Source organism: Electrophorus electricus, chromosome 12 (assembly GCF_041902795.1).
Source record: "Electrophorus electricus isolate QZ-2024a chromosome 12, ASM4190279v1, whole genome shotgun sequence".
NCBI classification, from domain to species: Eukaryota; Metazoa; Chordata; class Actinopteri; order Gymnotiformes; family Gymnotidae; genus Electrophorus; species Electrophorus electricus.
In genome coordinates this window covers 4,792,749-4,820,385 of record NC_137508.1, presented here as the reverse complement: position 1 = coordinate 4,820,385, position 27,637 = coordinate 4,792,749, and the positions used below count along the sequence as shown (strand labels likewise).

General features: G+C 38.2%; 1 protein-coding gene and 1 long non-coding RNA gene across 8 annotated transcripts; one reads left to right on the top strand and one right to left on the bottom strand.

Annotated features, from left to right (window-relative positions):
* Positions 1 to 826: 826 nt before the first annotated feature.
* frmd6 (FERM domain containing 6) lies at positions 827 to 26,608 on the bottom strand. Of its 4 annotated transcripts, none has more exons than XM_027019797.3 (14): positions 26,476 to 26,608; positions 10,413 to 10,596; positions 9,943 to 10,033; positions 9,742 to 9,821; positions 9,372 to 9,448; positions 8,980 to 9,166; positions 7,721 to 7,876; positions 7,482 to 7,547; positions 6,993 to 7,061; positions 6,051 to 6,225; positions 5,277 to 5,585; positions 4,845 to 4,976; positions 4,238 to 4,329; positions 827 to 3,692 (listed from the first exon to the last, which is right to left on the bottom strand). In XM_027019797.3, the coding sequence occupies exons 2-14, from the start codon at positions 10,509 to 10,511 to the stop codon at positions 3,396 to 3,398; spliced, it is 1,830 nt and encodes a 609-aa protein (XP_026875598.2). In that variant the 5' UTR covers positions 10,512 to 10,596; positions 26,476 to 26,608; the 3' UTR covers positions 827 to 3,395. The 4 variants fall into 4 exon arrangements, with proteins under 4 accessions (XP_026875598.2, XP_026875595.2, XP_026875597.2 ...); XM_027019794.3 differs by having other exon boundaries at positions 10,413 to 10,688; positions 26,476 to 26,598; XM_027019796.3 differs by lacking the exon at positions 26,476 to 26,608 and adding an exon at positions 22,147 to 22,755.
* Positions 13,056 to 19,432, top strand: LOC113583448 (uncharacterized). 4 transcript variants are annotated; one of them, XR_014126450.1, is made up of 7 exons: positions 13,056 to 13,403; positions 13,593 to 13,676; positions 16,649 to 16,712; positions 16,933 to 16,982; positions 18,814 to 18,926; positions 19,097 to 19,152; positions 19,298 to 19,432. It is a non-coding gene; the product is annotated as an uncharacterized LOC113583448 (long non-coding RNA). The 4 variants fall into 4 exon arrangements; XR_014126447.1 differs by having other exon boundaries at positions 16,930 to 16,982; XR_014126451.1 differs by lacking the exon at positions 16,649 to 16,712.
* Positions 26,609 to 27,637: the final 1,029 nt, after the last annotated feature.

Below are 27,637 nucleotides of genomic sequence, written 5' to 3'. Positions count from 1 at the left end.
CTAATGTTTTTAATACAAATGTGTTTGTAGGTCATCATTATCATGACATCTTTGCCAAGCTAGAAAGATAGAAATATCCATCACAAAGATAAGCACACTATTTACCTGTTTTTGGTGGATCCCAGCTTATATCTTTTTGACAGATGTTCAGTAATGTGAAGACTGAAGTTATTTATATATACTGTGCTGCCTACTGTTTATCAGTTTAAATATTTAAATTTTTTAATTAAAATTATTGGATTTCTGTATGAAAGTGACTTTCAGTTGTCATTCAATAAAAAACACAATATGTAGCTATATTGCTACGACATTTTGTATAAAATGAGGTAAGTTCAGGCAATTCATGAGAAAATATATGATCTTTTCAGAAGAGGGTAGGGTCAGGAGAAAACTTCCTTTGGTAACAACTAATGATCTGCAGGTATCTCTTGCACCTGATAAGATGTGTTCATTGGAGGTTATTAAAGGACATGTGGTTGCCCATTGAAAGATTGCTAAAGACTGTTAGGATATTGCAAAACACTATTAGCACCATTTTTCTTTGAACACAGTGATACTTTTCATACATAAACACAAGGTTATATTGAAGAAACACTACATAAAATCAAAACATTCCATCACTAAGGCATGGGATATATGCTAATAGCTGATGTTTTTTCGATTATTTGTTTAGTATATACTAAATTGAAGCATAAAAAACTCCAAACTCATGGGTTTTGCATTTTAATTACATCAGAGGAGGACAAGAGTGGTTGTGTATATATTAGGTTTCTGTCCTTTTGTTTTCAATATAATACCTGAGAAGCAAACACCACTACCAGAGACATTCTTGCAAAATGAAGGTACCTTTTATTGTGTACATTTTAGGGACATCAGTACCTGCAAGGCACACACCTGACTTCATTATGGGAACAAACTGGAGATATATATATATATATATATATATATATATATATTGAAGGGAAATTCCTTTCACAGAAAGGACTTTAACTGCAGATAGACAAATTAAAGAGGGCTAAGAATATATGTGGGCTTTATCTGCAGGCTGAAACCTATTTCAGTCCAGTGAGTTTTTGCTTGTACAATGACTCATGAGTCTCATTAGCAAACTTATTCCAAATAACTAAGTTCAGACCATTTTTGATCCCTGCAGAGGGGATTGCACCACAAATGTCAATACAATGGAAACAGATTTGATTTATCTGTCATTAACTTATAAATTGCAGTTTTAATAACTGAATAAAATGAAAACAACAACAACAACAAAAAAACATATCAAAGAGTTTACAACATTAATTGGTGTGATAACTGTTAAGTCCATAATAGAAGGAGGGAGAAATGTACTTTCATTCTATATTGATATAAAGTATTATTGGGCTCACAAGGCCATGGGACTTTGGTTGCACTATTATTTGAAAGAATGTGCATGAATGTGAAACGGCTATCCACATACATTGAAAGTGCCGCTGATTACCCCAAAGAAACAAAAACCATGAAACAGACATCTATGCTTTTTCTAAGCATGGACAAGGGAACATATGTGCATTTAATGAATAACACCAAAGGTCAGTTTTATTCTGACATTACTTGTGAGAAGTTGCTGTATTGCTCTCAAGGTTCAAATCAGTTATGGAAAAATCTTCATTATTTATTATCTTATTGATAGATTACTGAATAATATCACACTGAGAGTAATCACACACACACACACACACACACACACACACACACACACACACACACACACATACTCTCTCTCTCTCACTCTCTCTCTCTCTCTCTCACACACACACACACACACACACATACACACAAAGTTAAAGTGGGAGATATGTGTTTTCTAATACTGATATCCATTCAAGAATAATACTGACGTATGGCACTCTAAGCCCAAGCAAAAATACGTGACTCCCACTCTTATAAAAATTCATGCAAAACTACTCAGTTCAGTTCAAAACACTTTAAGTTACAAGTTCCAGTTTGTAAAATAATTAACAAAGAAATGTAATCAACAGTTAGCAAAATGATGAGCATAAAAGCAAATTGTCTTAGTAGGAAAAACAGAGATTACCAGGAAAAATATGGTTTGGGTATTACTGATTTGGGTTTTAAGGTTTAAAATGTTTATGATCATATAATTCCTCCCCATCCTCTCCAAACCTATAGTTTCTTCCCATTCTGAACTTTAGAACTCAAGTCATTTTTCAGTTTCTGCACTTTTGCAAGTCCATTTGCCCCACTGACCATAGGTTGATCACTTACACAGGGAAGTATGGTGACTGAAACACTGTCCACATGTTCACAGTATTCAGTGTTACATCTGTATGACATTAACATTCTGCCCTTTAAAGGGTTTTTCACTCAAGAGATTTAGTGGACACATGTATTTCAAATACCGGGGGAAGGGTAAGACTAGATGTTTGTTTGTTTGTTTTTTGCGTCTTTTTTTCTTGCCACTCATTATGATTTAGCTTGTATTAACATTGGATAACTCCAAACTCCTAACTAAACCAAACAGCAAACCTATCATTTCCGCCACCAGCTTCTCTTTTACCAGTTTTTCTGCTTGTTGCCTTGGCATTGAGGTAAGTGTACATGGTGCAAGAGTAGGGAGTTGGGAGACTCCCAGTAACAGTTTTTGGGTCTTAGAAAGGACTTGCATAGTATAACAAAGGCACCAGCGGTTCACTTAGAGCAGCAGGCACCACACAGACATACACACACTACATCTCCTGTCCTTAGAGGATTACAATATGGCTGTAGACTCCATTCGTCATGAAACTTTGAGTGATGCCCAGTTGGTTGATGCAATGGTATGATACAGTCTGTCAGAAACACCCATACACTTACACCCAGACATACATGTACATCCTTACAAACTCTCATAGTGACAGGATCCTCACCTCAGTCTGCATTTACAATGTAGAAGTAGAAATGTACATTTGTTTGTTTGTTTGTGTTTGTGTTTGTTTCTGTGTGTGTGTGTGTGTGTGTGTGTGTGTGTGTGTGTGTGTGCGCGTGAGTGTGTGCATCCATGTGCATGCATATGTGCGCGTGTGTGGTGTGTACGCGTCCAAAAAGGTATCACTGTTAATAATAAAAATTCAACTGAACATACTAAATAGCATGCAAAGACATACAAACCAGCATACATACAAGTAAACACTCCTAGAAAAGAGTTCACTCTTTGCTAAAGCAGTGGGCTGATGAGAGTCACTGGCACACTTCCCTTTCTCTTCCTGTTTGAGTCAAAAACCTGAAATCAGCAGATCCATCACATTTTGCTCATCACTCACATTTTTGCTCAAACACACACACTCACACACGCACACACAAATATATGTCCTCAGTCATTGTTTTGAATCTTTTTTTGTTTTGGTTTTGTCATTCTCTCTTTACACAACAAACTCGGGCACCTCCTCTGTAGTCAGGTCCAGAGAGAAGTACTTGTTGGTTCTTTTGATAGGGAAAGGATGTTTGTTGTCACGGGTACCAGCACACTGGTCCCCAAGTCCCTGGTAGCCACAGCTGATGCCATCACTAAGTTCTTCAACACAGCCAAATGTGTAACTATGAGCAGTTTCCTGACAGAGCTCTGCCCACTCCTGACAATTCCTCTGGTACAGACGTACATCGTCCAGTGATTGGCTGTGCCGGTCTGTGGAGCTTTGTGACTTCCTACCAGACACAGTCTAAAACATAGATAAGCAAGTAATCAGTAATCAGATAAGCAAGTAATCCATTAACCACAAATTGACTAAAGTGATCATCTGAATTTTATGTCAGCAGTTCCAACATTACAACATTACAGTAACACAGTGCAATGTAGCAGATTTCAAAACAAAATAGGGATTTCCAATAATGCCAAACTGAGGCAAAATTTGAGTGTTGCACAGGACGCAGAAATTGCACATCCCTGTTTTATTAAACCTTTTTTTTGTTTTTTCATTTTTATATTGCTTTTAGCATGTTATTTCCTTTCATAAATACCATCCAAAATTGCCTTTTGACTGACAAAACTAATGCTAAATAGTAAGACTTTTGATACCAAGACAGTGACCATATTTAATGGCTTTTTTGGATTTTAGTTGAAATTATTATAAACAGCACCATAAATGAATGTACCTATTGGAAAAGGCAATATATAGACATGATTGCTCAAATATCGCACTGGCACCTGTGGCACACATTACTCTGTGTGTGTGTGTGTGTATGTGTGTGTGTGTGTCTTTGTGACCTGAGGGAGGGATTCGATGCTTTGGCCTCTCATCTTTACCACAGTCTCAGATGAACTGGATGTTGATGAGCTCACTTCCTTCACAACTAAACCTGGGTGTGCAACATCATCGTCACCATCACTGATGTTATTATTTTACAATATCCATTGATGTTATTCAATTGTAAATTAGATATACTGTCAACAAGAACAGGTAAAAATTTAACATAAAGGTATACTATCACATGTATCTTGGCTTATGCTCAAAAGTTAAATCATGATGGTCGCTTTTGGTAACTTTTTCCGCAACTGGTCAGTTGTAGATTGCAAAATCCAGAATTATTCCTAATTTAAGTCTTTTTTTATGTTTTCATTTTCTTGATAAACTCTACCACCAACAACATTTTATGTAAACCGCTACTTGCTCATTCATATTTTCAACAATTTTAACAATTTAAAACAGCAAAACTGTTCAACACATATTAACAGTGTGGTTTAAAACACTGGTGGACATGTTTACCACATCTGTATCATTTTCTCTTCCACAATGTGACGGTATACCCTGTAATCCTATGGTCTCTGTGTGTGCGGGGGTATGTATAGAGCGTGCATGGTGCATGTTTATTACCTGAGTGTCCATTGCTTTGTGCAGACGTTAGCATGTCCTCAGTGATGTGAATGCACAGGTCTTGGCTGAGCTCCAGCGCTAAATCATGGAGCTCCTCATAGTCTTTGGGGTCATCTACCAACATCTCAATCTCTGCAGAAACATGTAGTATACCACTAAAATACACATAACTCTCACAATGAAGACCTTACAGTAACATACTCCAGTTCATGCTCCAGCGTGCCATGCATGATCTTATCATACCTGCTTTTTCCATAGCACACCGTCTCTCAATTCATACATCATCTGATGAATTAATTTACATCACCTGAGGAATTTATAATTTTCTTGGCTTTACACACATTGTGATTAACGTCCAAAACTGTTAAATCAGCAAACTCTCAGAGCTCTTATAAACAGCAAGAGAAACAAACATTTGAGTATATGTCCTACCGTCATCATCCAGGCACCGCTCCTTGCCACTGCTTTCAAAGCCAGACGTGTGTGTGCTGGCATGGCTGGTGCTGGACGAGGAGTGTGTGCGAAGTGGCCGGTGATGGGTGTGTGCTGGCGTGCGTAGGCTGTCGCTGTCGATGCCGGACGTGTGCGAGCTGCCGTGGCTGGTGGTAGAGTGGCGTGAGAAGCATTTGTGACGGGAGACACTGCCCATGCTGCTGCCGCTGGCACGCGAGCGCTGCTCCATCTGCTCCATGTCCAGCTCCAGCGCGTCGCTGATATACGACTCTCGGTACTGCTTCTTCTCTACAAACAAATGCAGACACACACACAGGTTAACAACTCTGTAGCATCGCCAACAATCTCTTATTCCCTCATGGCATACACACAGAATTCAGACAGACAACACATGTTCAATGCTGAGCAGGATTAACATACAACACACACCCACACACACACACACACACACATTTGGTTTAACTACTCGGCATTTGTCACTTGTGTATTATGTATATTAAACTACTTATTAGTAATAAGAATGTTCTGTTATCCTAAGTCTAACCCTAACCTTACGCTCAATAACCAAAAAGAAATGTGCTATTTTTAAAACAAAATGCAGCTTTTGTAAAAAAGCGTTTCATCTTACAATCTTCATCTTACAATCTTACAGGTTCTGACAAAGTAGGTTACTCTTTTTTATTCTGGTTGTCTTACATAGGCAAAACATCAAAAATGTAACAAAAAGTCACACACACACACACACACAAGTACCTTCATTCTCCTCCAGGCGGCGGACCTGCTTAAGCACCGGCTGAAGGTTCATGTATAGGCGGTGACTGTTGCTAAGCAACTGTAGGAGGTGACGTGACCGCATAGGACAGCCGGTGTAGTAGATGAGCTTTCTGGCAGAGGGCAAACCATCGGGCAGGATCTCGAACCTCTTACCCTAAGACAGAGGTAGTGGGAGAGCATACCTGATCAGAGGCTTACACATATCAACCACTTTATCTGAAACACCTTTTACCTACACTAACTGGCCACTTTAAGTACAACTATCTCCTAGGTGCATTTTAAACAGGCATATTACAAATTGTAGGCCATCCTTTGCCATATATAATTAGTCAGCTACCTTTAACCCCATACATTACTGCCTGTGCTTCAATCCACCGCTGACTGGATGTTATGTAGGGGTTAACCGCACGATAATATGTTACACTGGTATTAATGAATCAGGCAAAGCAGTGTTCCTGGTGTTTTATGTCACCACTGCTTTGAGGCAATGCAGAAGAGCTCTTATAATCTATGCTTTATATACAGAAATCCAAAAATATCTAGACAACTGTGGTCCTATGGTAAAATATTTAGCAATGCTGAAGAGTTGGATGATACCTAAAAAAACCTTTGCATGGCAACAAATATGCTATATACTCTTAATGTAACTACAAGGTGTTTCTAATAAATAATAATTTCTAAAGTGGGTGTGAGTATATATTATTTATATACATTAGAATCGGATTGTGCATGGTATGTTGTATAATTATATGCAGATCACACACTGTATAATTTGTAAGTGTGAGATGTAATACTGTACATTACAACTTATACAAGTAAAATACTGTAAATGACATTTTTGTATCTAGTAATTTTTCACATTCTCTTAATTCTGAATTAAAGTAAAAGAATTTGTGAAAAAAAACTGTATGAGGTACCGACCACAAATACAAGTTTGCCCACATTGGTCCAGGGGAAATCATACAGGAGTTGCCTCACTGTGCCCACGTTCTAAACAAAAAAACACCACAACAAAGATAATCAGTCTGTAAGATGCAGAATGTATTTTTTAAATGAGAAATCTTTTTTATGCAGAACCAAGTGATTGTTCACAAAAGCATTAAAACATTTTTAAAACATCTGACAATCCTTTTAACCCACAGGTAAACAATTAACATTTGTACTGAAACTGCTGAAAACAGAAACAGTAGAAGCACTGGTATTCCCAGTGACAATGATGGCCTTTTTATCTATTATAATGTAGAGTTCATTTACATTTCTTTTACATTTACAACATTTGACAGACTCCCTTTTCCAGAGCTGCTCATACAAGTGCTTTGTAGTCTCTAACCGATAGGTAAGTGTTAAGAATACTAACAGGCTAAGACCTTTTCATAGAGCCTGAATTACAACACACAGGAGCACGCATACCTGAAAGATCTGGATTCCACGCAGAGTTAGTCCCAGAGTGAGAGATGCTTCTGTTTCTTTCTTATCCTGAAAGACAAACTATCAGCAGGTTATTCTCAAAATTCTCTGCCTCTTGCTCCTTTTACACACACACACACACACACACACACACACACACACACACACACACACACACACACACACACACACACACACACAAACACACACACACAGACACACACACACAGTTCCTCTCTGACCTTGTAGAGACGATAGTAGTGGACGGCGACATCATCCAGGAGTGCAGCTTCTTTGATGTACTTCAGCTGAGCTTCTGATGCAGTCAAAGCAAACTGCTCCTTATGCATGATGGGAATGTGACGCAGAATATATTCACGTCCTCTCTTAGTTATTACCTAAGGAGACAGAGACAGAGAAAAGCGTGTAGTCATTTATTGATTAAATAAAGAAGAATATGCTCATTGGGACAATCAAGGACACTCAAGGGCAATCAGGGACACTCAAGGACAAACTGGAGCACTTAGACTATAGAATGCCAGTACTGCCTTATAGAAACTCACAAACATGACAGTCTCCTGGCTACAGCCATTTGCTACACATGAAGAAGTATGTATGTTAGAGCACAGCAGGGCACATCAAGGTGCTGTACTGTAGGGTGTGAAGACATAGTTGGATACGCTGAGGTGCAGGAGGGTTTATGAAGGAAGAGGTGAGAGAAATAAAACAGCCATACACTGCACATCAAGGAGGGTCAGTCAGCAGGCATCAGGAAGGAAACACCTCATATATAAGGATGCGTTTACACTTCTAGTCCTTCAGTTTGTGAAGAAATCTGATCTTTTGTCTATGGTGTTGATATTACACAGCCTTGATAATTCTGTATGTTTATATAAGTTTATACACACATTTTGGTTATGTCCAGTATATGTGCTATAATAACAACAGACAAACTACATCAACAAAGAATCCTATGTGCTGTTTCTCCTATATTTCATATTACTCTTACTGTAACTCTAATTGCAACTTTCAATGTTTTAGAGGGAGAGCTTTCAAAATAAGGCCAGGCAATGCAGAAGTGCTTTATTTACTGCTGTGATTTTTACCATCTCCTTGCTCCCTTAATGAATATGTTCTCAAATATTTAGAGGTTTCTGTATGAAACTTCCCATTTATCCTGGGATTCCTGTAGTATCCTGCAAACCTTAACTATCTTTAAAACATTATTTTATTCACTGCTGTATTGACTACCTGCTTCTTTTAGTTTGACTGTTGTTATCTAGAAATGTCTGTCACTTGTTACATCATCAATCCACATTCAACTTAAAGTTCAAATGAAAAATATTGGCAAATGCATACTGTTGATTGGAATCGGATTAAATACCACATACAAACTGCCTCTTATGCATTTGTATGCCTGTATGCTTGTACCTGAACAAAAAAGAAAAAAGGAATTGCAGAACAAGGGAAGCATCTGAAGGCATACTGGTGCAGTGCTCACCCAGGACGGGAAGTAGGCCTCCGGCTGGAAGTAAGAGCCAAAGTGTTTGTTCCGTTTGAAGTTTCCCATGTCAGCCTGCAGAGCAAAGGCAGCTAGCAGGAAATAGGCCTCCTCTCTCTGGACACACTGTGACTGCAGCACTTGCTTTCGCAAATGCCAGTAATAATAATACCTTGCAGTGCGGTCACTGAGAAAAAGACAAGGACAGAGAGAAAGAATATTTATGCTGCTGTGTGTACTGGGGTATTTGACTTAAAGTTTAAAAAAAGGTTTAAATATTCTCATGTCCAAATTGGAAGTGACAGTATCACAATACAGGAACACAAGACACTGTCATCTGTTTCTCATCTTATATTCCTATATTGCTATGTATGTATGGCGTTTCCTGTTACCTGATAAGCCTGCCGTTTTCCACATAGTACTGAGCTCTGAAGTGCACAATCATTGGAGGCCCAAACTGATCAATTCCCTTGATTCAAAACAGATGGACATAAACTCAGAATTAAAATGAACTCATATTGGGAAATCTAGTTCTAGTCCCGGAGGTGTGGAATCTAGCAGAGTTTTGTGAATTTCTTGCTAATACACAACTGAATAATTTAAACCACTTATCATTTAATCATTAGGTATAGTAAGTGTTTTTGAATAGGGAAACGGTGCTAAATTCTAGCCCTCCTGAACTGGAATTGGCACCACAACATATATCATAGAGAAGTGTGGTGTATGTGTGTGTGTGTGTGTGTGTGTGTGTGTGTGTGTTACCCTGCTGGCCTCTCTTTTCCACTCCTTTGGGCAGTACTTTGAAAGCTTCTGTCCCAGTTCCATATAGATGTGCTCATTATCTGGGATTAAAAGGGGAGGTTCAATAAAAATGTACACCTACACATAAATACACACACTTATGCATACATACAGCACACAGACACACATGAGTGCATGGAGGCCCATGTGCCTGTGTCTTACTTTGAACAACAGTGAGGCCAAACAAGTGACAGTCCTTCAGCCGGAGCAGATCACACACTTGCACCAACAATTCCTGACACAAAGTCTTCACCTGAGAAAAAGAAAGAAGACCTAGCATTCAGCACAGGAAGAAACCTCACCTATTATTACCATAATATTGTCGATCACATGCAAACTATAGTAGTTAATGTATAAACAAATAAAACAAAAAAGATCTCCTCTGGTTTTTTAATGTTCCAAATACTAGGACATCAGCCCTAACAAAGACTTTTTGGGGTTGAGGCACTAAACTTGTATTAGCTCAATACCCACAATCAGGCCACGACCACATCAGTGGGAATGCTCTGTTAACACTCCCGGTCAGAAACTGGCAAATTTTCTCCATTGCTAAAAAATGTTCCAGGGGAACTCTTAGTGTGTCAGCAGTAGCCCACATGTCAGGATGCGTGTATTTGGCCTGGTTAACTCACATTAACAATGACGTTGAGGGTGTCATCATTTGGGAGAAAAACACACACACAGCGGCGGTCTTGCATGGTCTTGTTGTTGTGGAACGTCAATTTGTTCATCTTTAACTGACTCCCTCCTGGAAACTTGGCTCCTTTGTGGAGCTCTGCCCCAAGAGCCTCCTGTTTATGTCTGCTCACACCTTTGCTGTACCGGGACCAGTAAACACACACATACAGTTTTTACTGGTACCAGTACAGACACACACACCCACGCCACTTTCACACCTGGTCCACTCCCTGTCAAAAAAGAGAGGGGGAGGGGTATGTTAAACAAAGAGACTAAAAAGCCACATGTATATAAACACACACACACACACACACACACACACACACACATACACACACCCACACACACCAACACACACACACACACACACCCACATATACACATACACACACCCACACACACACACACACAAAGATTTCTCCTCCAGCTCTGATCTCACAATCAAAGAATGTTTCACTCGCTGGTGACAATCTGAACATCTGCCTGCACAGACACAACCCTCACACTTATTCCCCTACTACACAGAAACACATAATAATAGCATGTTATCCGAAACTTTAAATTGGAAGTTTTCAACACTCATTTGCCCTTTTCTATAGGCTTTACACTCTCATAAAGTCTACTTCTTTATGCCCCTTAGAATGGTAATATGACGTGTTGAGCGCCAGAAATCACATAAAAACAGAATCAATCAGAGGGCCAAGACACATTTCTATATGTACTAATGTGACACATTGTGTGCAGCTTGCTGTGTGCGCATGTCCTGTTTGATCATGTTTTTGGATCAGCAGTGACTCTTTTAAACTTCTTCTGCCCATTTCACACAATGTATTATAAAGGACTTTCTTTGAAAGTAATCAGAGCTTAGAGTTCAGAGTTCTATACTACATGGATAAAAGTATGTACGCCAGAGTTGATGTGATAGATATGACAGCGTTGATAACTTATTTGTCATTAATATATTTAAATAACTTCTATTCAGTGACCAAACAGAACATTTCTCTATTTATTTTGCTTCCCGTATGCAGTACTAAAGTCAAACCTTTGGACACACATACTTTTTTACTTTTAATATTTTCAACATTAAAAAGGTGTAGGTATTAAAACAATGGAATGAGAAGTATTTATGAATATGGTGTGTTAAACAAATATTGACTACCTTAGAGTTTCTTCAAAGTAGCCATCCTTTACTCCGATGACAGCTTCGCACACTCAGATTCGTGAGGAAGCCACCTATGATATGAAATTCTCACATATGCTGAGCACTTGTAGTGTGCGGTACAAAAGTACTGAATTAAATTTATTATCTGAGTCAGCACTTAAAATTAAACTTAATTAGATTATTGTATATATAGTTTTGGTAGTAAATTAATCTATAGTCTATCAATCTTCACTATATTTGTCTTAGAAACAACTTTAAGCACAAACCATTAGTTAAATGCCTTTAAATCTATGAAGAACACATTCAGCCGGTGTCTAAACATTTGTCTGATGGCCTACTCTAGTTATATATTAATTTAGGTAATCTCATAATGCACTTCTTTCTTCTATATCCTTCATTCTCCCAACATTACATTCACACACATAATCAGTATCATGCACACATACCTCTGTAATAACACCAAACGTCTAAAGTTACCATACCACTGTGTAATTTAAAACCTTTATTTCCAACTTTGTAAAGTAAAAAAAAAACAATACAAGGACACAGACAGTGTGGGGGGGGGGGGGGCTGTTCTAAATCTGAGTGAACTTGAGTCACTTCCTACCATTCAGCCATGATGACAACGTGGCAGAACACACACACTCTCTCTCTCTATCTATCTCTTTCTCTCTCTCTCTCTCTCTCTCTCTCTCTCTCTCACACACACACACACACACACACACACACCACACACACAGTGTTTCTACTCATTTCTGTTGTGCTCTTTCTGCAAATTGCATGCACATATTCACTCAAATTATGTACACATCTGACAAGACATCTATGTGACTATGTGGCTATGTTTTATGTTAGTATATTAGCAGAGGGGTGTGAGCAACACAGAATAAAACGGCTAAGGAGCAATTCCAGACAGAGAGGAAATGAAATGATTTTGGAAAAGGAGACAAATCAAGATGGAGGGTGAGGGAGGAGTGAGTGAGACCCTGAGTGAGGGAAAGCGAGGAAGAGAGAAAGCATGTGCAAGACACACAAGTGCTTTAGTCAGGAGAATTCCAACCTAACATCTGTTTCTCATTCCGACAATGAATGCCTTTGATTCTGGACACACCACAAGGCCATACACATACATGCTACATCTCCAAGATATACAAAATCACACCACTACCTGTCACTGATCTTGGAAGAACTGCATCAACTGTATACAGACCAATGCACTTGAGCAGATTGTTAACTGAATGCAGTATATTAGTGAATTTATAACAGCTAAAACTGACCATTTTGATTTCATCAGAATGACTTACATATTCATACTTTCAGCACCCTTAGCACTCGTGTTACACGATATTGCAGTACTGAAAAAGTATCGCGGTACTACCAGCATTTTGGAAAAAAATTTAATCGGTACTTTTATTATGCGACTGGCTAATAAGGATCTGTCTCTTTAAGCACAATCCTGAAAGCGCGTGACGGTGGGGAAAACAACCTTGACTGAGTTTGTGATATGAGCAAGAATACTAGTTCAGAGCAACAGTAAAGAGAGCGTACCACTTTTTCGTTTTGTTCAGAGATTAGGCTTGAAGAGATTGCAGCAGCTTCAGCCAAATCTAAATTCACTGACAAAGCGAGCGCATGAAGTGTAATATGGATATATTTAGTCTTAAAAGTGAACAGATAAGACGAGCCACCTAAACACCAGCACGACTGTGCCAGGCAACAGGTCAAACCTGGCCAAACATCTGACAAACATCCCGACATTTTCAGCGAATTCCAGGACCGACAGGTGAGTTTACTTTTTCACTTCCGTTATATCAATGAAATGAATGCAGTGATAGAAAAGCCTCTCTGCAGTAGTAATTACATTTTTTTTATCCTGCCTCCCGAAATAAATACCTAACGCTACTGTTTTTCACCTAACTTAGCGCTCGTCTGATAATTAGTCAAATATGTCGTTTTAAATATCATTTTTCAGGCGGATGTCTCCTCACGTGGGAAATAGTTATTTTCGACCGCTTCTACTACCAGTATCCAGTATCATGGCGCGCATCCACCACAGGTACGATGCGGAAAAATGGTTGCTTGTTAAGTCACTCGACCATTTACTTGGTCTAAATGGTAAATTTCCCACACCTTCCACTACCTGGGAGAGCACTATCCGCAGGAGAGAAAAAAAAACTATAATCAATGAGAATAACGAAAGGCTCATTAAAGGGGCAATTATAATCTCAGCTATTGGTATAAATTCTTACTTACTAGTTTATTTCCTTAAAGATCTAATGTTTAATGCTGTTAAACCAACAGAACCGTAATATGTGTGTATATACACACTAGAACTCGCTTTTCCTGCACGAGGTTCGTTACTTAGGTGTAAGATGTTTCATTACAAACGACCCCAGATAAACAAATCCAATCCGAAGAGGTCCATGACGTCGTATGCAAAGAACAGCGTACGAGAGACTGTCTAGACAGTGTAGACCTTTTGTGTATAGTCTGTCTAGACAGTGTAGACCTTTTGTGTATAGTCTGTCTAGACTGTGTAGACCTTTTGTGTAGAGACTGTCTAGACTGTGTAGACTTTTTGTGTAGAGACTGTCTAGACTTTTTTGATAGTGCATATATAATTCAAACTAGTAAGCAAGTCATAACAACATTCCCTGTGCCCAACACCAGAAATTAATGCACACGTGCCTCTATATAGCCAAGTCAAACACAATTTTATACAGACATTATACATGCTGTTTAAAGACATTATTCGAAATCTTTTCTGAATCATTAGCCAGAAAATGACATAACCTAGTCCTAGATTATGATATATCTAATAAGTCTCATCAAAATGTTTTCTAGGTATGGTGTTTCACAAACTAATTAGATCTGCTGCTATAACAAATATATCACCATAATCTATTTCAAATTTTGACAAAAAAAGTTGTTCACAATTAATATAAAGCTCAATGGCTGAGCTGGCAATTAAAAACGAAAAAGATTACAGAGCCACAATTTAGGATAGGTTAGAGGTAAGTGAAGTTTCAGATTATGCTGCTATTTTAGTTTTAGGATATTGTCATTTTACCTTGAATATCATTGCTTTCTTATTTATAGTTAATAATAATTCTAATAATACATTAGTTTTAGCACTCTTCAATATCCCAAGGATGCTTATGAAGTAAACATTGATTTAAAAAAAAAAAGTAGTAAAAGTTTGTTTGACTGAAAATGTTATCCAGGTTTGAAACAGAGCACAGCAATGACATTCAAGAGTGTTTCCCTTTTTTAGGAAATGTATGGAAATTTATGACAATATCCTGACAACACTATGCCTTGGTATTGCTTCAGTATTGATATTGAATTTAATCAAGTGGCTTCATTATTGAAGCAAAAAAAAAAAGTTGGTATAGCACTGCTTAAAGGTAATAGAAAGTAAGGATTTCCCTACAAAAAACACTATGATACCCATAACCCACAGAATAGCATTTGTATGAGCATATATTTTCCAGATTTGTGACTCTGTATTATCTATGTCATCTCTAAATAAGTAACTGTATTTATAATGAATGGCTGTGGTTAAAAGTCAGTCATTTCTACTAACACATGTTAATGTCTAAGTTTGACTTACGTTGCATGAATTTTGGTTTTGAATGCCAAATATGTTTGTTATGTTTTGACTGCATCTTATGTTTTGTCTTGTACAATAATGAGCATTAGTTTGGCTGTTGCGGACACTGTCATAATGAGATTTAGGTTTACACCACCTTCAGCTATCTAATGTTTCAGAGTCACAGTCAACACCTGCTGTCGGTTGTTTCAGAGTGATGCCTAAAACAATGCACTGAAACATTAGAGTAGCACAGTTATTAATTTATCAGTAACTCAATCAATCAAATCATATTTATTTCTAGAACACATTTAAAAACAAACAGTTAATAAAGTTCAAAATTAAGAACAAATTAAAAAATAAACTTCAGAAACACACTTAAAGAAAAACCAACAACACAGCAAAGATTTATAATTCATTACAGCAATATTTGCCTTAATAATAATAATAATAATAATAATAATAATAATAATAATAATTGCATAGTACCTTTTTAAAATAAGTTCCTTCAATGCTTTACATGATAGAGATTTTAAAATGGACACAATTTCTAGTGGACAAGATAAAACAAGAATAAAATGAATAATGGTATCAAAAAGTGCTTTATTACTGTAAAATATATATAGGGAACAGAAATTTAATGCATTAATTAGCCTATCACAAGAGGCACATTAATTGATATCTTCCAATATCTGGCATGCCTATAGGACAAGAATCCAAAAATTTCCACTTAATAGTACTATACAGCAAATGAGCACTCTAATGATTCAAAGATTCTGGATGCACTCTAAGATCCCACCATCTCTGATATTCCTATGGACATATCCATTAGCAGCCTGACAAATTATAGATGTTACCGGTACATTTTATGTATTGCATTTATCAGAGCCTATATCTGTTAAACAATCATAATGATCAGCTACCAGTTTTCCCAGTTTATCAGAGAAATTTCACCTATGCAACAAACAGAGACCATTAGGAAATACAAACAATTGACTTTTTTTTGCTTAAAAAGTTATTTGACAGATGTTTATATCATGTGTTAATTTGACAGTCATCTTAAAGTTTGACTTACATGTAGATTCAAAACTAATACATAAATGCAACCACAGCAGGAATCACATTATTCACATAAATCTCAATGTTACTCTGACACCTATGTCATTACTGTGACACCAATGTTTCACTCAGTGCAAACACTGAGTGTGTTTCAGAGCCTAAAGAAATATGTTTGGCTGTGTAATCTGCATCACTTGAGCACTCAGTTTTTGAATGTGTGAGAATCCTGTCGTTGTGAACAGTATTGTTGTATCCACAATTGACCTTTAGAGTTAGGCTACTTAACACACAATGGGACTAATCTATGGACCTGTGGTCCACTCTGCTTTCCATGTGCTTTGACATCAGTCTCATTCATCATGCCTCTGGATCCCTAGGTTGTGTTCCCTGATCATTTCTTACATCATTACATCATTTCTTCTTGGTGGACTCATCTATAGTGTGAGTTTGGATCTTTTGCTTTCCACTTTTCTTTGCTAATCACTCTTTTACAGGTGTCCTGGTGCTGCACTAGCCTTGTTCCCATTAGTGCACATTCTTGACCTTATACAGCAATGTCCCAGTTTTCCACTATCTATGTAAGATATCTGAGAAATCTGTGTCACTGCACTGGCTTTACCAAGTCTAGAACCTTCTAAAAGCATGTATTGTTATTCAGCAGGTGACTCTATCTAGGACTACAAGTTCTACCTAGAGATGCAGCCTAAAGAGGTGAGTTTTGACTATGCATCTGTAAAATGAGGCTCGGCAGAATGTTCACAATCACCCCTAAGAACTTCCATATGGAGCTTGCGGAGAACCCACTCCCTTGAACAAAAGGGGCAACCTCTGTGATCCCGCACATCTTTACCAATGTGTTCTAACTTTAGCAAATGTATCTACCTCCTCATTTCCTGTCATTTTCTACATGTGCGTAATTATAGGAACCCAAAAGGTTTCATATCTGATCATATCAGTGACTTCAGTTGACAAACAGACAAACCTTCCTGATTTTAATCTCTGTTCCTGGTCAGGATTCTTGTAACTACAAACTGACTGTGGGAGGAGGGAGAGAATAGAAATTTAGATTTACAAAATTTAATTCACACATCAAGGTTATGTGAACCACAGCCATTTATGCACAATTTGGCACTAATCTTCAGTTTCATCACTCAGTAATATATGCTGAAATCCACAACTGAACTAAGAATTTACTGCATTTAGAAGCATTTACATGTACTGTTGGTGTGTTCAGAGTAAAGAGTGCATTTGTCATCATTGTGAACCTTGGTTATTCACATAAGACTTTTAGGTGTTTAATTAGTGGCTAGGCTGAATAACGTTATACAGCACCACAGGAGACCAAAAGGGATCCCCCTAAAAGAGAGAATGGTTACTTAGAGTATCACTGTTTCAGTGCCACCTACTGTACTGCTGCTAACAATAAAATAGTGTGACCCAGTAAGAACATGTGACTTAATACAGAGACATCTGGCAACCATGTGGGGGAAAAAAGGGAACAGGAAAAAAAACAAAGGAGAAGACAAGATAGAGAGAGAAAGAGACAGGGAGGAAGAACAAATGAAAATGACATGCACGTTGAATCAACGCGCCTCAACATGTTCTGATAAAGCAAGCAGGCCAACAATTACACACTGCTCCCCTCCCAAGAGCCTAGCAGGGTTTTTTCCAAATATGCAAACATACACACATTTTTGGACCATTCGTGTTACGGTTCACAGCCCAGTCACACTAAAAGGTGACGGCCCCAAATAACTTGCAATTTTAAAAAAGCTTTGAGATCCCCACATCTTCAAGTGTCGGTTAAGTAACATCATGACAGTGACAACGGGTGCATTCTTAATCAATTTTATCTACATTTACATTTACGGCATTTAGCAGACGCTCTTATCCAGAGCAACTTACAAAAGTGGTGTCTACACCTCTAAAGGTGTGGACAAAGAGTCCACCAAATGGCAGATAAAGGTTACAAAACTGTGATTTGCAGTAATAGTAATGCCTACCTTGCCTTGGAAGAAAATTCAGCTCTCCTCTTTCACTTTCAATGCTATGTTCGTAGTTTTATTACTACAATCAAAGAAGACTCTTTTATTGTTTGTACCAAACTTTTGGCAGTATGCCTGTAGGTTGAGCGTCAGCTGAAACTAGTTAAGGAATCTACTCTCTAAATAGATCTTTCTAAGGTTTTGAATTGCTTTCAGTTTACTAGCCATTACTAACATGAAAGCCTCAATGTTGTTTCTAAATCAGTGCAACAAGCTAACTGGATAACATTAACACACATGTCTTTCCTTTTCTTGTTCAAATATTTTAACACTTCCTGTTTGGCTTTTGGTTCAGGCCTGCCATTAAAATTAGCAATAACAAATGTGACACAGTCTTATACACTACCAGTCCAAAACACACCACCCAAAAGACTGTTAGTTCCACAAACTAATCACAAAGCAAGTCCAGCAGTGTTGCATTAACTCTTACTGTGCCCACTGACATCTACACTGGTATAACTATTTAACACATTGAGTTGTCTTTGTAAATCTGGTAGTCACAGAAAGATTGGTTCCAGAGTGAAACAGAGACGATCAATTTCCAGACTGGCACCAGGCTGGGACATTTCTGCAAGATGATAACAACTGACAACAGAAAGGTTTATTGCCAGTATGTTTTTTTCAAACCGACCATTGGCATGAGCTTTAAGTTCCATGTGATTGTACACAGCATGGTGACACTAAGGCACCATCCACACCAACGTATGAATCATTTATCCAGCGTTTCCAATTACGTTCCTGGAGGGCCAAGAAGTTTAATACGGTTTATTGTATTTACAGGTTTGAACACACCAGATTTAGCAGATCATTATTAAGCCCTTCCTTGGCTAAATGAGGTGAGTGACAAGCTTTGGAATGGGAAATAAGTGCACTATACCCAAAAGGAGCGTTTATTATTTTTTGTCCCTAGCAGGAAGAATCCCATGTGATGTAAAGAAAATGTTGCCAATAAATGAGATCTTAAACATTTATTTTTTACAGAATTAGGGACATTTGCACATTGGCATCATTTTAGTTCAAGAACTGCTAAGAGTCATTGTGGAAAAGGAAAGACATTACCAGCTGAGTGAATACTGTATCACCAGAGGATGCAACATATAAAGCTGATAGAAATGAGATTGTCTGCTTATGGTGAATTGCATTTAGCATCAGTCTCATTAAACAGTATTATTCTATTTAATATATTGTTACACTGCCAGACATGCTTAAGATACCTGTTAATATTTGAATTTACTACAGAACTCCTATTTGTGCAAGAAGTCTTTTGCATATAAATAGCACACACCAATATATTAAAAATGTGTGTAGTATCTTACATCATACAGAACTATGGGGGTATTCACAAAATAGTCTGCTATGGTCCATTTGAAGTAAACACAGCCTGTGTTGAAATAAACCCACCCATCACCCTACAAAATCCACCTGATTGGTCCAAACTGCATGTGTTTTCTTTTAAACACTGCTAGGCTTAAGATGCCTTGTCAGGTGAGGCGTAATGATCAAACACACACACGCATGCATGCATGCACACACAGACTTCTCTCACACAAAAGAAGAACAGCTCAGCAAAGAAAAACATCCGGAGGCTGAAAAAAAGAAGGAAGAGGAAAAAGGAGGAAACAGGAGGAGGGAAAGGGAATGACCTTTTTCCTGTGTAGCCTCTCTCACAGGTGGATATCAGAGTATGGGTGCACATATACACAGTCTAACTTTACTAATTCATTCATTACAAAGTATAAGTCATGGTATTCCAGCTTTACTTGAGGCAAAATGTAAAACCAAACCCACATGAGAACTCACACACATGACACACTCGGCTAGTGACCTCAGGAAAGCGTGCACAGCTAGAAAATGACATGTCACTATAATTCAGTTACAGCCTAACACGCATAACATCAATGTTCTCACACAAATCTCATGAAACCCTACAGTCCTTCACATAGTAATTTAATGTGAAGATCAAAGAACTGAGCAAAGACTCAGTTTATCGCATGCGTCTGCATTGCTGCGTGTGACTATACTACAAAACAGTACTAATTGGACATCTACAAAATACAACACAGACAGAAACTGAAAGAGAGAGCAAGTGTACACATGCAGAGGAGAAAGGGAAACTGAGACAACTATAAAAAAGAAAGAACTGGTTCTAAAAGACTGGTACTAAAATGTTACTGGGTTTCCTGGATACAGATGAAACTTACTTTAGAGCTAACTGTTGTCATTCAGAATTAGATTTAATCCTGGTTCTGAACAGAGGATAAATGACTAAACTGATAATACAGTGCAGTCACACTGCGGGCTTGACGCATATAAAGCTCAAACCATCACAATCAACAATAACACAAACTTTGTCGGTCAGGGATTACTCTTCTCAAGGTAAAATTAAAAATATTTACACCAGTTTAAATCTGGAGTGTAAAGCTTAATCCAGGATTCACTAAATTATCCCAAATTGATGTTAACAAAACAACAATTTAAATCCATGGCAATAGTTTAAGAAAAAAAAAAAAAAGGGGGGGGGGGGGACTGTACATGCCAACCCAAATCCAGGATGTTGACATAATGCGCATGTGAATATTTAAATCTAATAAGTCTATGTCTATAATGGGTGCATTTCAAACTTTCCTCATAAACATATCCACGTGTAGTGGAAATACTTAGGTTTTAGAGGTACGAACGAGAAAACTAAAATTAATATTCGTGGACCTACAGATAGTAGTGTTCGACTAGACTTGTTCAGAGAAGCAGCTTAATTGAGTGTTGGTGAGCTGCTGCTATGGTCTAATATTAAACTGGCTCTGTCCGCGAGGAGGAAATTGTGAACATTCCTGAATCCTGAAGCCATTTGGCTGCAACGAACAATCTGAGTCCCATGAAGCAGAGACAAGGCGTACAACAGAGACAGATTTCTACTGAAGACATACTAAGGAACTTCAACAAAACGAATAGGACTTTCAACTCTAAAAAAAATAATAAAATAAAAAATGTCTCGCACTGCCGCATTATCTGTGCTCCAGTTCACTGGCCTTTGATCGTAAGAACAACAAAACGTATGGTTATTTCTAGTTATCTAGCATGTTTATATCTAGTTATCTAGCATGGTTATAGATTTAGAACAGTTACTTTCCCCCTTACAATCACATATAGTCTAAGGCGAGAATAAATAACCAGGAGAGGATAGACCCGTTATCCAACGACTGGATCTTTAACATTCGTACTTTTAATACTTAAAAATAATTTTAGAGTTTTAGCCTTATTAAACATGGAAGTGGAGCAGTACTGTACAGCTTAGAGAGTTAGAGTCACCAGACAACATCTTTCTAAGAGAAGGCAGACTAGGTTCTAAAGAAATCCACAAAGGTAATGGTAATCCGTTCGACTGCGGATCAAATCTTAAAGTTGAAAATCAAGTTAGGCGGTTACAAGAAAAATGTACGCGCCTAACTGCCAACTGAAGAGGCTATTAACTCTTTTGTGTTGTGACACTTTTCCTTCAAAGTGTAGGTAACAGACACTGTCGTACCTTGGCAAGGCGGCGTAAGTGTCTGTATTTGCTTTTCTAAAGAGGTGCCCAAAACAGTAAAACCCGCTGTCTATTATAGGCAAATTTTTTAATTAATAGATTTTTTTATATATAAAAGACTATGCGGCTTTGCCACGTTGAATGTTCAGACATCTGGAGAACTGACCTGAACTGTCCTGACCGCTGATCAGACGGTTTCAGGCAGCCCCCCACCCCCACCCCCACCCCCCACTTCAAATTCTGCAGCGGTAGACTATCGAAAGAAAGACGATAGAGATTTGACGAAATGTATAAGTACGAAACTCACCCTTTCAGTGAGAACAAATCGGCAAGTTTCACACGTGAGATTAATCCAACGTGAACCAAGTAATCCCGTTTGTGTCTCCTTTTCGCGAAGGACTATTTAGCATCGACCCTGGAAAGGGCGCAATATGCTCTACAAAGGTAACAAGTTACGATACATGTGGAAGTCGTAGCAGGAACGTCCAACTGCGTCGGGATTGTGAACAGAAATATCGAGGGAAATACCGGGACGGGACCTCAGACCGTATTTCCGCTGACGGTCCGTAAATAACAGGACAGTCTTGTTTTTCGGTCAGGATATTAAAAGTCTGCACGACTGTATGAGAACTCTCCACCCCCGAACAACGGAGTTTGGTAGTGTCCACGGTTGCTTGTCATGCCTTTCGTCCCAACTGTAGCACTGCAGCACGGCTTTGGAAGTGCGTGTTTGCGGGGAGGGGTAGAGGAGCATGGCGCCTTCCTTACGCAAGCAGCGGGACCTCAGAAAACGATGACTGAGAGGGCGTGACTCAGTTGGGCTAGGCACATCGTCCCGTATTTCCAGTAGTAACCGAATGATGTAGAGTAGATTATTTAGCTATAGCTAACTGGATCACTTATCCATATAGATGAACACTCCTCAGTTTTGTTAATACAGTTAATACAACACAGGATTCGAAAGCATTATACTTAATCACTCTTGCCACTGAGTTTAAATGAAAAGAGTTGTGATTTCAAAATGAAAAGAGTTATTAAAAATATAACAATATAAGGAGTGAGCTCTCCCCTTCTATAAAATCCCCGATAACACATATTTCTACAGAGCACATAACGTGTTCCAGAGAACCTACTAGAACTCTGGATCATATTTCAAAGCAAATGACCATGACATGCAGAACCATAGCTATCTAATCATTATTTATGTTTGTGTGTTTGTGTGTGTGTGTGTGTGTGTGTGTGTGTGTGTGTGTGTGTGTGTGTGTGTGTGTGTGTGTGTGTGTGTGTGTGTGTGTGTGTGTGTGTATTGGTGGGTGGGCTAGATGCTTAAGAACACCTATGAGCAGTGTTAGGGATCAAGAAACTTAGAGGTAGGCAGACAAAATGTAAAACGGATTGTGATAAATTATTAAATAAGCACTGACTAAAATACATGAAAATCTTTCTTTAAAAACTGTTTTCACAAATATACATCGAAAGTAAACAAACAGAATATAATGTACGTTCTAGTACTCTATTTTCAGGCAAGCATCAGTGACATTCCCTGCATAACAATAAACTTTGAGGCTGTAAAATGAGATTTGTGCACAGCAGTCCAAAGTGAAGTTCTGTAAGTCTATGTGTATACAACAAGTAGCAGATAAAGGAATACTTAAGACAATGCTCAATTACACGGTACACAAATACAAAAATAAAATAATAATAATACTATACTGTTGCACATTTCACCCAGATGCTGTCATCAGATATACAAATGAAACAAAAATGCATTACAAATGAGTCTGAGGCTACATGAATTCTGTTCTACAGGGTAGGGTCAGTTATGCAGGTGCCAACATGAGCAGAAGAACATCTGCTGATGCCTATCAGCCTCAGGCTCCCAGTGCGAACAAAAGGGGGGTCAAAGGGAGGTAAGCACAGTGGAGATCTGAGACCCCAGCAAGATCCCACTCCTGCAAATGTCATGGAGGTGTTCATTCCCACTGCCGCAAAAACACTGTATCCAAACACACGTGCATATGACTAAGCTCCGCTCTACTGCACCAAAATATGCATCGCTCATCTGCTGTGCCGAGCCACTCTCAGCAAGACAGATGGTGGAAGAGTAAGCCTACACCCTGAAGGTGGTGGGGGGGGGGGGGGGGGCAGGCGGTGTGAAGAGGTGGGGGAGGGGTGGAAGACTAATGAAAGACAAATTAACTAAATGAGACGATTCCAGGTCACAGGCCTGTGAGAGTGTATGTGTCTCCTTTGCCCAGTAGCAAGGGGAGTTCATTCACACATACAAAAAGAGAGAAGCAAACAAGCAAACTCACACAAACGCATACACACCCAGCATGTGGCTAGGGTAGAGGGATATGACCAATAAAACTAGAGATGCTGCATGCTTGCCAAACCCTGTAGCTATTCCCAGAGTTCTCAGAGCTCAGCCATCACGAGTGTGTTTGTTTGCAATGAACCCTGCTGTTTTAGATGTGGGGCAGTTTGCAAAGCTTTGATGCACCAACACATACAGGAATAATGGAGAAACACACATAACACACACACAAGCTTAACATATGTATTATTTTCTCACTTTCTATACAGATAGAGTTATTGACCTCATGGCTCATGGTTATGCAGCTGCTGTTTAGAATTTCATGTCCCTGACACAAAAACTTTCAACACTTATCAGCAATCTTAATTATCAGTAAGGCCAGCCAGATAGAGGCCTGAGACTACACAGAACCCCATGTCTCATAGAGAACACTCTGAGAATTGAGAGACCGTTAGAGAGAAAAGCATACAGGACAATATAGTCTGCATTTGGAACTGATCAAATAATCCTTTCAGTAAAAACTGTCTAGAGAGTATGGCATTGTCTTAATATACTACTACTGTTCAGTTACTGTTAATGATCAGTGATATTCCTCCAGTTCCCTTAAGTTCCTTCATTATAATATTAGTAGCTGCCAGAGGTTAGGCTTATAGGTTCCAGGCATTCATTTGGTAATTATTCAGGAATTTTGTAGAGAATAATTTACTGTTGTTTTGGGGTTCTCCGGGCCTGCGATTGTCGTGTCTAGTTGGGCAAAAAACAAAAAAAGACTAAAGTAAATATTTGACCCAGTGGAGTTTGTGTTTGAGTTTCGATATGCTGAGAGACCAGAGAGTTACATTAACACCATATCTGTTATAATGCATATTTGAAGCATTACGCTTTTGTCACTGTGACATTCAACAGTTTTTTTTTTAAATTAATTTCCGACTTCAGTTCTGTGTGCTCATGGGCTTTGGGCTTTTGTGTGCATATGCATATGAATGAGCAAGAAAGAGGTAGAGCTATAATATGAATAGCATGCCTGTCAAAGTGGTTTTCCTCCTGTTTATGATGGATTTTGCAAGTACAGAATGCTGCAAAAGAATAAAAAGACATTAACATGTTTGCTTTTTTAAAAACCCATGAAATACATGCATGCAGTGCAAGTAACCTCTTAGAGTGAGTTTACTTCAGAAGAACCCTAAGGCACTGATGCTTTAAAACCAGCTTTGACTAGGCAAACACACACACACACACACACACACACACACACACACACACACACACACACACACGCACACACACAGAGTGTGTTAGTGTGTGTATAGGGCATGAGTGAGACTTACTTTCAGCTAGGAAAATTCTGTATATATTATATCTGATACATAGTTTGCAAAATCTGTTACCAGATGTTTAAATATTTCAGACCAAAAAACTATTCTCCACACTTTTTAATATAAAAACATAAAAATAAATCATCTTTTTAATATTGAAATGTTCAAAATAATAACTGAAATTATGATGGCTTCAAGCCACAAATATAACTTTCTCAAGAAGAGCTTAATGAACTCTAAGACTATCACACATTAAAGGTAAGTAGCGACTACAAACTCTATTGGTGAATACCTTTTATGTGAAATAAACAAAAACAAAACAAAAAGCAAATAAATAAAAAACAAAAACACAATTATTAAATTACAAAAGAGAGTATAAATGTATTGTAATGTCTTCAGCTCTGCTAATACTATAGCATCCGGTTGAATGCCTAATCCTGACATTTCTGTTAACACTTCCAACAACTTTTAATTACATCAAGGATCCGGGGCTTGTTCTTGCAGTTGTATTAATGTAGAAAGTGTGTTATCACTGCTGCTGTTTGGTCCCTTTCCCATCTACATCACAGACCTGAGCCTTTGCAGTTACTAGCAGCATATGACTATGAGGCAGTAAAACTCATGCTTTGTGAACATTGATGCCCCCCAACAATAAATCAGCATAGTGAATTGCATACAACATTTGCTATTATTTACCATCATTACCAGAGTATATGTAATGTATGCTTTAAAATTTAAGTGAACTGATCAATATTTAACCAATTTATGAATATTACTATAGTACTGGTATAGTACTGGTTTGCTGCTTTTGTTAGTATTGTAAATGTTTTAATAATGAAGCCCTTCAATTTTCACTCTATTACAGAAATATACATGATATATTACCATTGTATTTTGGTTTCTTACTCAAGGTATGTCAGTAACACAACAGAATTTATGAAAGAATGAATATTTTCATTATTTTAAATGTTCAAAATTAGCTTTCACACACACACAAACTCACTTTCAGATGCATTGTTTTCACTAGAGAAGCTGAATCTTCAAATTATACAGGTTGTGGAACGAATCCTTCATTGGATCATCATTTTGTACCATCAGGACCTTCAGATTCCCACTTCTCTCATCAGTCATCTGACATCACTTCTCCCTCTGCCATCACTCGACAGTACTCCTTGTGGACAAATACACACACACACACACACACACACACACACACACACACACACACACACACACACACACACACACAGGCTCTGCCCCCTCACCCCTCACCCCCCACCCCACCCAACACACATTGATTCCCTGACCCAGCTGCAGTGCTATACTTACTCTAATTGTAGCTTGGGAGCAGCAGGGTGGAGGTGGCTGACGTTGCTCTCATTGCTTACTGCGCAGCCTCATATACAGACTGCCTAACAAAAGGTAAATAGAAGAAAGAAAGCTTGTACACAAATCAAAGACTCAAAGAGATTCAACTTATTTTTGCATTTTCAGTGGTTTGTATGCAGCTTGAAAGACGTTTCTAACAGCAGGGATAATCGAAAATAAGAGTTTTGGATGGCAAATTAATTCAAATCCAAAGTCAACTTCACCATCTGACTCAGTATCACTGGTACCCATGTGATGATCAAACCTGAACCTGCAAATCACTGACTCATGACCCCTAATCTACTTCCAGTTTTCTGTCAGCAGGCCCCTTCTCAAGAAAAAAAATCTCCAAGCTGTAATGAAACATTTGTACCAATCCTTGACTGCTTTTACAGAGTTTTTATTTTCCTATAGGAGAAAAATAGTCAATAGATTTTGCTTTGATTGGAATTTACAGAATTTAGGTATTTTGAGACAGGTATGGTTATAGGTCAATGTTCTTTACAAGGTAAACAGACCTAAGAGGGTCAGAATTCTTGCTGCAGTTCAGTGTTAGGATCAGAGCACACAGCTAAAAGCCAGAGAGATTGAGTGATGATGTTGTCTAGATGGATCTGGAACATCACATATAACTTTTAAAATTCTTTCACAGGGTCACCATGGCTCTTACAGGTTCTTCATTTGTATTGGGTTAGAAGGTTATTGCAAGGTTTTTCTAATCATCATTATTAGGTTGTCAGTAAAAAAAAAAAAACTTCTCAAGACATTTCCTCTAAGGTTAGAAAATTATTAGAAAA